Source organism: Hetaerina americana, unplaced genomic scaffold (assembly GCF_022747635.1).
Source record: "Hetaerina americana unplaced genomic scaffold, ioHetAmer1.1.p SCAF_4, whole genome shotgun sequence".
NCBI lineage: Eukaryota > Metazoa > Arthropoda > Insecta > Odonata > Calopterygidae > Hetaerina > Hetaerina americana.
Genome location: NW_027286985.1, coordinates 65,574,552 through 65,586,874, shown reverse-complemented (window position 1 = coordinate 65,586,874; position 12,323 = coordinate 65,574,552). Strand labels below are relative to the sequence as shown.

General features: G+C 35.0%; 1 protein-coding gene across 1 annotated transcript; it reads left to right on the top strand.

The window, feature by feature from the left end:
* Positions 1 to 1,456: 1,456 nt before the first annotated feature.
* LOC139692402 (motile sperm domain-containing protein 2-like) lies at positions 1,457 to 11,616 on the top strand. Its single transcript, XM_071590570.1, has 10 exons — positions 1,457 to 1,946; positions 2,018 to 2,164; positions 2,906 to 3,083; positions 3,193 to 3,356; positions 3,448 to 3,650; positions 3,778 to 3,862; positions 3,984 to 4,096; positions 6,302 to 6,499; positions 7,707 to 7,859; positions 10,113 to 11,616. The coding sequence occupies exons 1-10, from the start codon at positions 1,868 to 1,870 to the stop codon at positions 10,305 to 10,307; spliced, it is 1,515 nt and encodes a 504-aa protein (XP_071446671.1). The 5' UTR covers positions 1,457 to 1,867; the 3' UTR covers positions 10,308 to 11,616.
* Positions 11,617 to 12,323: the final 707 nt, after the last annotated feature.

The following is a 12,323-nucleotide window of genomic DNA, read 5'->3' as shown; positions in this document are numbered from 1 at the left end:
TCCAACCCACGATTTCAGGTGAGCAGAGGAATGATTTTCTCACAAGGTTACTGCTAGTTAAAAATTAACTAGAAAAATTCAATTCATTTTATAGTTACAATTCAAAGCTACCATAAAAAATAATTAAGTATTTTTATTTCTCCATATCTTAATATAGGAATAGATCCGATATGATGTTTTAAATAATATCCCCGATGATTTTTTTTCACTGTTCTCTTATTATCTAGTCCGAAAAATTAATTACTATTGACTGTGATCTTACCCTGGAGAAAATTGAAGCATGGAGCAGTTAATTGTGCCGCGTACGATGGCCTCATATAGGTGCTCACGTACGATGCCGTTTCTCGTTCTCGCCAGAATCAATACTGCCGGCCGTGTTGTGGTTGGCGATATTGTTTGATATTATATCTTCAGAAAACGTAATCGTATTTCGTAATACAGAATCATTTCTTAGTACATTTCAAATATTTTGTACAAAATTGATATGTAGCCTTATTAACCCCATTAATTAAAATTCTACTCCGTTACGTATTAACCTTATTAATCTATACTAGCTAGCATTCTTAATTCAGAATATTACCTTGATGGATGATTCAGGTTGCATCGTGTAGCACAATTCCTAACACTATGGGGTTGCCTGCGCCAAAAATAGTTACCATTGTTAAGTCGCAAACTTTTATCAATAAAGCAGGTTACACCGGCATCCACCATGGTAAACAGTGAGAACCTAAGAGTAAAAGTCTACATAAAATAATTATTAATATCCACAGCTTTAGCGCATATCCACTTATGACAATAACTATACATTTACGAGTATACCCCCTATTTTTGTAGTGACTGACCATATTTTACATGGACCCATTGAAAAGTGAACATGCGTATATTTGAATGCATCCACAAAAACTACCGATTATCATCGTATAAACATGTTCCTGGACACCTAAAAATAGTAGATACCCTAATTGATAGGCATTATGACGGTTATCCATTTTTATTAAAATCCCCAAAGCTAATTATAACGCCATGGAAATAACTATTAGGCCAAAATTATTTTACTTGCAATATTTTAATATATGTCGTTTTATATTTATACAGTCTTATTATTCAGTAATTATTTAATTTAAAAATACTTCATTTTTGATTTTTTAAATATTATTCTGCGTAATAATTAAACATTCGATAGCATTTGATTCCCGATATCGGCAAGGAATACATTTGAATTAGCGGCAATAAAGGAAATAGTTATGAGAAATTCAGTTGAAGGTTACGAATTTCAGATTTAAGATAATCATTACAAATTATGGTCTGTAGAACACAGATAACCAAATAAAACTATTTCACGGTATTTTTAAAGAAGATCATATTTTCTTTATCATTCTACCCAATATGATAGTTACAATATATATGAGCGGACTCTTCTTATAAAGAAGACTGATACAGTGCGCAACCCGAACAAGGTCTGAAGAATTGCCGAGTAATTATTGCGGGTTCACGTTTGTGTTGTTTTACGTTGAATGTGGTTACCTTATGGACGTGTGTTGAACTTCTGATGAATTACTAACATTAACTATTTTCGAAATGAGCATATATATTGTGTTTTCATTTCTTGCGGCATCATTTGCTGTGAATCTTTTCGCTGCTCCCCAGTCTTCCTTCGATTCTTGTTGATATCATTCCATGTAATGGATTACTACAGTTAACTTAAGAATTTTGAAAAACCTGTATTATACTGTGCTCCATCTCTATATAGCATTAGTGCACGTGCTCCGGCAATCAGTGTATGCCCCAGATTTTACCGAAGATTTCTTCTCAGTTAAGAAATAGTTTGGCTATTTCAAAACTTCGCTAAGAAGTTACGATATCAGCTATGGAGCCGACTCCCCAGCAAATACAAGAGCTGAGAACTAAGTTCCTCCAGAAGTTAGAACAGCAAACTCCGGAATCTGGTGAGTAGTACTTAATTTTACATTCTTATACTCATTTTGGAGAGACTAATCTAATTGCAAGTATTTTTAAGGTGGTGTTCACCCTGCCGATCTCGCTAAGATAAAGAATGGAGATGCTTGGCTTAGACGATTCCTTCAGCATAATGACTGTGACATGAAAGAAACATTAGATATGTTGTGGGAATCTGTAGATTGGAGAAATAGAGTCGGTGCCAATGGTATGAGTAAATTTTTGTTTTTATTTTTCGTAGTAATTTATTTTCATTTTGTTGAATAGTGAACTTTGGTATGCAAGTTGCACGTTTGCTTGTAAAATATAGATCAATTTCGGGAAGTGACTTAAAATAAATGTTGTTTTATGGCTTTTAATTGAAGTATATCTTTTATATTTACATTGCACATTATTACTTGTTGCCATAGAGTCATTATTATTTGCCTGCGGAAATGGAAAAATAATTCAAGTTGATCATTTGTCACTTTTAGGTTCCAAATACAAATATATTTTATTGAAAGTTTTGGTTCCGTCATTTTTATTACTCAATTTTTTTTGTTATTTTTATGTTGAATAAATTTGATATCCTTATCATTTTTAAGTTCTTGGGATCAATATATCCGTGCCATGGCTTTACGATTGATGTTAAATTTATTTTGTTCTAATGTCATGGGGGTGTACAGAAGATGCAAATAACGTGTGCCACACCGATTTTTGTTTTGAATTTGTTTGTGCATGTGCCTCGTGAGTATGGTTTAGGTGTTAATCCGTTTTCGTGGTGGAGTTAATTTATTAGTCTGGTTATTCATCTGAAAATGAACGGCGTAATTTATCCTTAACGGCGTATTCCCTTCAATGGTTAGTTTTTGAAAGCACCGGCTTATTGGATATTTTCCAACCTCCGAGTGCTAAATGAAAAAATGGCTGATTCTGCCAGAGATTCATTGTATTATAATTTTCCTTTCAGATATAACTGAAAATACAATAAACAGGAACTTTTTAGACGGTGGAGTGTTATTTGTTCGTGGCAAAGATAAAGATGGCAAGCCATTGTTAATTCTTAAGGTTAAAAAACATTCCAAGAACCATGGTGATTCCGAAGGGCTTAGAAAATATGTTATATATTGGTTTGAGCGATTGGAAAGGTTTGTTGACGTGATTTTTCAGTTTTTTTTATTTTTTGCATTTTATTATCATTATTTATCAGTTATAGTCATCTTTAATTTAATTACCCTTTCTCGCTTACTGTTTCAGGCTCACAAAGGGGGACCAAGTAACATTATTCTTTGATATGGCAGACGCTGGTTTGTCTAATTTGGATATGGAGCTAATTAAATATCTTATTGGAATGTTTAAAACGAATTACCCCTATTTTCTTAATTTCATATTGGTATTTGAAATGCCTTGGGTTATGAATGGTAAGAGAGGTGAAAGTAAACATGATTGCGTTACGGCTTTTTATGTGGAATGCATTTGTTGAAAAGAAAAGAAATTTCATTTTGATTACAGCTGCTTTTAAGATAATAAAGTCAATGCTCCCAGCAAAAGGGGTTGAGAGGCTCAGAATTGTGACAAAGCAGACACTGAAAGAATATGTTGATCCTGAGAATGCATTGAAGTGTTGGGGTGGAAAGGATGAATATGAGTTTGTTTTTGAGTCAGAGCAATTAGCACCACCTAAGTCTGGTAGAGGCGATGATTCCAGGAAAAAGGTTGGTGTAACCATGTTTATTTGCGAACTCGGAAACATATTTTGCAGATAACGCATTACTTATTCTTCACTCACTTCTAGAAGACCTCTCTTTTTTTTACTTAATTTATTTTCTTGGTTCCTAAAAGGTGACATTTGCTGAAAATTCACACAATGACATGATTGGAGATGCCAGAAATGACATGAAAGCTACTGATTCTATGTATTCTGGATGTAAGGTCATTTCTGAAAATGCATGATCATATAGTAGCTGCATGAAACTCAAATTTTTTGCATTAATCCAATTCTGAAATGTCGACTCCATCTAATTCTTTTTTTTTTTGTTTCTTTGTAGCTAATCTGGTCAGTATTACTCCAAATGACTTCCTGAACTTTGTAAATAATGGTTCAAGCTTGACTGGGACAATCACTCTAACCAACACAAGTGATGGGAGTATTTCGTACAAGGTGAGGGAGAATCATCTACTTTAGAATTCATATGGACATTTCCCTAATCCATCATTCACCTTCTCAGCAGTGAACAGGTTCTGAATTCAAAAACCTTTGAAAAAAGCACTCGTATAATGTATCATTTTCACCACTTTCCATGGAGAAAAAGAGCTAATAAAATTTACTTGTAGTGGATTAAATAGCATTAAATTATTGATCATTATTATTTTTGCTTCCTTATAGTGTTTTGCCTCAAAAGAGAGCATAACAATTGCTTCAGGGTTGAGCAGTCTTAAGCAAGTAATGTATGGAGTATTATGCAGCGAAGAGTAGGTACTGAAACAGCTTTATGTACAGTCACGGCTTCAGATAGATCTTCCTAGCCTAGTGAGGACTCCCAAGTTTTCCTTTACACATATGCTCCCTCTATTGATTGGTCTACCTATTTAGTGATTGCTGACACAGTCAAGGATTTTCAGGGGTTTATAACAATCCTTAGTGGGTGCAGAAGCTGGAGGTGCCAGGGTGGAGACAGAAGCTTCTCGCAGTCCAAACCGCACCAGCTATAATTTATGTTCTCCTCACTTATGCACATGGCAGACCAAGTCTCATGCCATTTCCCCTCTTTACTTGGAGGGGAGCATGAGCTGTTGCCGGAAGCATTGCAATCCGAGGAACAGTTTCCACTCGAATGACCTCTCTTTGTTTTTTGATTTTTCCAAATTTTAGATTTCTTTCATGATGAGGCGAAGCATTGATGACTATAGGAGGAAAATAGACAAAGCATCCGGTGTGCGCAATGATGGGCTAAGTAAAAACAGTTATTACATGTCCAATGTTGAAGCCTTAGATGATGTTTTGGTTAGGGTGTGCTGGAGAATACATTTTCAAAGATAAGATAAAATTTTTATTTTTTTTTGTTAATTTGGGATTGCGATTAAATCTACTGTCAGGATTGCTATTTAGGACAGTTTTTATTCTATAATTATTTTATTACGAGTATTTGTTGCCATTGAATTTCCAATTTAATATGAAAAATTGTGGGCAGGAAGTATCTGTGATGTACTATTTCATTGGTTTTGTCAAGTAAGAAATCACTATCAGGGTGTCCGAAAGAAAGTGTAAGAAAATGGCCGAGGTGTAAAGGAACTGTGGTGAGTGATGTAGGTGAGGGAAATCAATTAAGTACATAGGAAAGACTTTCAAAGATTAGTCGTGTGGGTTATGAAGTAAGTAGTGATTCGAGGAGAGAGGGACACATGGCAATTTGATCCCTTAGATACCTTACAAATCATTATTCCCTTACATAAATATGTCACAAAATGTTATCATTTTAGATGATTGAAATCCATGAAAATGGTTACCTTTTACATAGAAGAAATGAGAAATCCCTGTCATGTCAAACTAAGCAAATTCTCTCATCATATTTGGTAACCTTTTTTTTAATTATCACATATGAACGAGTGTATAACATGGTGGAATTAGCTTTACCTCTTCTGGGGGGCATGGAGGCTAAATTCAGAGGCACATGAAAGAAACCAGCAATGGTAACTTAAGTGAAGCTACCTGCTGATGTGCAAACAAATTTGGCGAATTTCATGGTAGAGAAATCATCATTGAGACTAGGATACACATCCAGAAAACTCTCGTCCAGAAATCAAGGGATCATGGTCTAGATCTTTATTTAGGAATATACCACAGTTATCAACCTGAAGGTGGTCGGTTTGATAGGCAAGGGTATAGGTCACCCAAAACTAAGCTCAACTTCATGTGAAATTTATGCATTAGGGTAAGGAGGCCAGTTCTTCTCGTTGTGACCCCTGCCATTTCCCATGAAAAAAATAACACAGCTTGGGTGAAGCCATAGGTGCCCAGAGACATCCTCAGGAATCAAACCTGTGCCCTCCAGTCAATGCTCGACCCATTAAACTGCCTCATCTTTCATTTAGCTATAATCAGCCATTATTTCACTCATAGGTTAATTTTTATCTTTCATACATTATTTCATTGTCAGTCAAAGTTAAAAAAATGTTCGACTTCTTCTCTGCTATCCTTTTTGATGTGAAAGTATAGCCAAATGATTGTGGAAGATAAAATTTATGCATTTCAAATTTTAAGTGTATGACTATCATTTCAGACATAATGCATCCAACAATTACAGATGCATTGCAGTGCAGCAGTTACTTGCATTTCATGGTCTTTGTTTTCATTTTAATATTTTAGATCAAGACAACTACGCCTGATAAATTCCGTGTTCGACCCAGCACAGGTGCTTTATCTGCTGGGTCAACAGTGACTATCACAATAATCCTGCAACATGGCTATCAGATACCTACATATTCAAGAGACAGATTTATGGTTATGTGTCTGCCCATTGAATCTTCTTCCATGGATCCTCAAGAGCTTTCAGACCTTTGGAAGGTATTTATTCGTGCATAGAAATTAAAGCTTATCATAAGTTACTCTGCTTTACTATGTCATGCATTCCAAATGCTTCCTTTGAAGATTGTTTGTTGCTTTTCAAAGTCGAGTTAACCAATGCTTTTCATCAGGAATAAAGCGAATACCACCTTGATACTTTAGTGCCAGTTGCATCTTCCATAGCAAAGGAAAGGGAGAGACTTCATGGTCCTTAGTTAAACCATTCAAATTTAAAATGCATAAAGAAGGATCTAATATTTTCCTGGTATATGCTCATGATTTCTCTGGATTTCCACCAAGCCATAATGCAGAAGATAACCCAATGGAAATCCTGAGAAGTATTCATTTTTAAAATGCATGCATTAGAAGTATGTTGGGCATTATTTTAGAGGCAAATGGGTGTATGAGTGGGGACGTTAGGAGAAGAATTGCATTAGAAAAAGAAGCATATGCAGGAAAATGAGAATTGATGACAGGTAAGCAGGTTAAAGATGTGAAGAAATAATTAGTAAAGACTTTTACAAGTATGGAATGTGGTACTTATGGGTGTAATGCCTGTTATTCGAGGCATTAGTATGAATGTAGGTTAGAGGGTTTTAAGGTGTGGCAGAGAAAGAAGAAAATAAGGTGGACCAAGAGGAAGATAAATACTGAAGTTTTAAACAAGGTAGGCGAAGGGAGGAAGGAGGAAATCCTAATCAGGCAGAGGATATGTATTGAGAAAATGTTGAAAGGTGGTGGTATGTTGAAGGCCCCGTCGTATAAGGGGAATGTAATATGTAATGTATAATGGGAACGTAGGCAGGGGTAGAGAAAGGAAGAGAGTAGCTTTTACAGACAACATAAAGCCAGGTAGAAATTACAAAGAAATGAAGAAAGAAAAAGTTTTGGCAATGCTGAGAAGTAAGTAGTCATTTGGGACCATCCATAAACAATCCCAAACTAGGTAGAATGTTTGAAGTAAATATGTATTTCTCTGAGAGAAACTTCACCACATTGTAAGAGAGATTGAGCAATTTGTGTTGGGAATTATGAATGGATTGAAGTGGGGATAAGATGCCCTCCCAAGAAATTATTTGTTTACTGAAAGCAATCCAATATTCAGTTTAGATGAAGATTTAAGAGTTTAGCTTATTTTTTTTAGGAGGTCAGAAAGATAGTATGTATTAAGTATGCCCTGTTAAAATATATTTATTTTCTCGAGCAGCAATGCAATGGGAAAAATGTGGAACAGCATCCATTGCGATGCAATCTTGGTGCAGGTTCTTGGACTTTGGACTCTCCAGCTCGAGTTGGCTCTGCTTTGATGGCTTCCAGTTCCACGGACATTGACAGGCAATTAGCCAACATAGCGAAAAGCGTGAGTAGCATAATATCAAAGTGTTGCTCGTCGATTTTGTTCTTTTTTGATTTTGCATGAAATCATGTTGCCTCCCCTGGAATTAAAGTCATTTAAGATGCAGATATTTATGTATTATTTGGTGTGCATGCTTTAATTTTTTTACTTGGAAAAAATAAAATTGTTGATGCATGCAATTCATCGAACTAATTTTTAGGAATTTTGTTTTACATTGCATCAATGAGGAAAATAAACTATGTATGTTTGTTCTGAATAACCTGAAATACAGGCATCTTCAGTTGTACTAATCTCATGTACGAGGGTCATCCGGAAAGTAGTACCCGTTCGTGAAATAAAAAGACAAAAGTAAATATTAACAAACATAAAAAATTTTATTTGAAAGAGGATACTTTAAACTACTTCTCAACATAATCTCCAAGCAAATTAAGGCATTTGTCATAACGTGTGACAAGTTTCTGTATTCCTGCTGCATAGTCCTTCGCCGCCAGCTCATTGAGATACGCGAGGGACCCATCTTGCACAAATTTTTGCATAATGCAGATGGTGTTTAACAATTTCATGAACAATTGTTCGAGAAACATTGGGAAAATGCTCACAGATGTCATCAATTGTGACGCGCCGATCGTTCCTCACGAATTCGTCAACTGAGCTCACCAGTTGGTCTGTAATGACAGACGGTCTCTCCGAACGCTCATCGTCGTGTGTGTTCCCCCTCCCCATGTTGAAGTTGCGACACCACCGCCGAACAGACGACTCGTCCATTACATTGTCTCCATACACCTCCTTTAATTGGCGATGAATATCACATGGGCGAACGTTTCTTGCATTGAGGAATTTAATCACTGCCCTCACTTCACAACTGGCGGCGTTCTCAATTTTTTTAAACATTGTAAACAATCACAGAAACAACACAGGCAATGCTAGCGTCACGCAACTTGGCTCAGAGAAGGCAGACAAGCCACTGAAGCTATCTGACCTCGTCCAGCGGCTACTCGCGTCGTCAGCACTTCATGCGGCACGAACGGGTACTACTTTCCGGATGACCCTCGTAATTTTTGTTCTTTTTGTGCATATATTTTTGCAGGATTTTTTTCAGCTTCTCCATGTTGATATGAAAGTGAATTGGCACAGAGAAGCCATGAAATGTGATTTAGTAATTTTAATTCCCTCACAACTTGGCTTATAAGTAATATATCATCAGATGCTCATTGCTCAAAGCCATGAGTCCTCATTGTAGTCCTGTAAACACAGGTGTAAATTAAATGCAAAGTATTTTATGTATTATAATTTTTCAAATGTTTCAAATGAAGTGCCATAACAAGTAGGTTGTCAAGCATATATTCTGCATTATCATCTTACAAGGACACACAAATCGACTTATAGCGTTAACAATCAATCCCAAAGTTTAAAAGAAACCTAGCTCCCAGGGGATTTTGTACAGACTTTTGGATATTGAGTGATTAATATCTATGTGAAGTAAAAAAAGTGGTTCCATTCATGATTTTTAAAGTGGTATGGTGGTACTAAACTTTCCATTAACTTATTTGAAGCAATGGCACAGTAGGGAAGTTTTATAGAAAGGTAATATTTCAATGTGGCAGCAGGGTATTAAGTTGTTTTCTTGTTTGCTCATGTGATGTTAATTTATCTGACATAAAAAGTGCTTGATTATCTTTAAGTTGTTTACATTTTGTCACCTCAAATATGGTTGGCAAATAAAGGACAGTGGAAAGATACTTTGTACTCTTTATTTAATTCAAATATGGTTGTTTAAAATTTTACCGATAGATATCTGTTGTTGTCTGACAGGAGGAGGAAATGTATTATTCCTGTGATAGTTTATAAATTGGGGTGTATTCATATATATTTATTATTTCACGAATCTATATTATATTATGTCATGGAATCACCCATTAATGGAAATACTTGAACACAAAACAGTCATTTTGTTGTCATTCAAGCTATTGGGGAAGGTAACTCGTATAAATCCCAGAAATTGGACCATTTTCGAGACCTGAAATGATTTTCTTTTGCCATGAGAAATCATGTGAATAAGAAGTCTGTAGCATTAAACTCTTCAAATTTGACATCGTAACAAGACAGGAATTTTATACTTTCCCTGAACTAATGTTGACTTGTCCTTTCCTTTTATGCTCAGGGCATAATGATAATCCCCTCGTTAGATTATATCTAACAGTGTTAATATGCACCTTTCTAACGTGTCTAATCCCTGTGTCCTATTCAAATATTTAGGTAAATGAATTAAAAGAAGCTCAGGACAAATTCCGTGGGGAGTTGAAATGGACTACATGGTTACAGTGGTTGTCCATCATCTTCATTATGGTTCTTGCCAGTCTAGCATATATTTGGGACAAGAATTTTATTCAAGAAGATGTATGCTATCCCCATCATCATCATCACGGTGAAAGTTTTGCGGACATGGTTTAAGAACAAAGTGTAAGGTCAGCTCTTAAGATACACAGGAAAGCAATATAACTTTGTGAACCTATTTTTGTATTAAACCATAATGTTAAATCTTTGAGCAATATCTAGTGTGCTTCCATTCCTTGGTATTTAAATAACTGTGAAGGTATGGAAAAACTATCCAAACTAATGGAGTTTCTGTTACCATTTTTGAGTATTATTACTGTTTTTGTGAACTTGATGGGAGGTAAGCCAACTATATTTATGTGTATACTTACCGAAGTAACACCTTTATATTGTGCTCATACAATTTAATGTGATGTTTTGGCAGCCAGACAAATTGATAGGAAATGTGTCAATTGCTGTTGTGATTCCATTGTGGCAATCACTTGTTATGTATATGTGGGTGTTTTGTGTCATCTGTCCACTGAAGCTCTTAAACTCTCATTCATTCACTTTGATTGGGCATTTGTTTTGCATTTCTTTTCCACCACAAATGTTCATTGAATTTCCACTTGATTCCAATGTATCAAATTTAATAAAGGTGAGCATTGTTGTTGTTGTGTATGATCACATGTGATTGTTCAGTTAAGACAATGAATCTTTGGATGGGTTAAGTCTCAAATTACTCAACCTGAAGATTTTTTTTTAATTTGCGTGCTCTGCTTATCTAGTCTGCTGAATGCATTAAATTGCTGATGAATTGTAGTTGAACAAAATGAGCCGTGGTATTTGCCATCAAATTCAGTACATATCAAAGCTTAAAGCACAATGATATATTTTTGGGTGAATGTGAAATGCATTACACTTTTTTTAGTTTGAATATATTTTTTCATGTACTACTCTTCCTCTAAAATGTCTAATTTTAAATGTATTTTTTCACTTCTGTAAAGAGAATATAAATATATATATACTGTAAATAACCATGAGGCTTTGAAGTACAAATTGTTAATAATATAAAATTGTTAATGCTGTTTCAGTTTTGTTATTTTTTTTTGTTTTTTTCAATATATATGTTATACTTTCCTGATTTCTTGTGCCATTATTTTTCAAATTGATAATATGAATAAGGAAATTCAGTATTCAATATTTTTTTCTTAGCATTCTGTTAGTTATGTAAGTTGCTATTTACCCAAAATGCTTACCTGCGTTGATGTCTGTGTGTTCATCAAATAGCATTCATTCAGCCTTGGCTGAAGTGACATGAGTGCTTGTTTATTCCAAGGACAGAAACTATATTTTTTTATGTAGTTTATTTTATTTTACTTCAACAATATTTCTCCTTAATCATAATTCCAATTCATTGTCATCCAAATTTATTTCAAAAATAAAAATTTCCATGCTTCATATGCTATCTTCATTTTAGTAGTAGTAGTTGTTATATTAAAGCATGAACTCTATACCCTGAAACCCATAGGTGCAAGTTTTTCCGGGTAAATTATGGAGTAAGTTGAAGGATGCCATTCTGAATGAAATTGCAAGATGACATTAATGTAACCATGCACTCTGCAATTGCCGTGATCATGTAGTTTGGAGTTATTGCATTTCTGATCTCTTTTTTTCCTCACAACTTTTACCATGTTGACCTGAATATGAGGTTGATATTTTCAATCACTCGTTAGAACTCAAAAACCTCAACTCATTCATAATATTCACCCAAAAATAAATAAATCCCTGAATGAAATTAGCACAAAACTATTTTGCATTCAACTACTTCTTCCGCAGGAACATTCATTCTTACCTAATACGTCCATGTGGTTAGTCAAAAGAATATTCATGCAAATCAAACATATCACAATACTTGCAGTCTTTGCAACAAATGGGATGAGGGAAATCCTCATTTTAGGGTTGTATTCCGTGCAGTAACATCAGTGTTCAATTTATTATGAGTTCTTTGAATGATGTCATTATCGAGAAAGAGCAACTAAGTTCAGATTCACTTAGCTTTTCATGAGAACTCAGCATCTGCATTTTGAGTTTTGTTTGTGGTGAGGATAGGTCTTGGAGATCATAAGATTTTTTCACATGAAAACCCAAAAC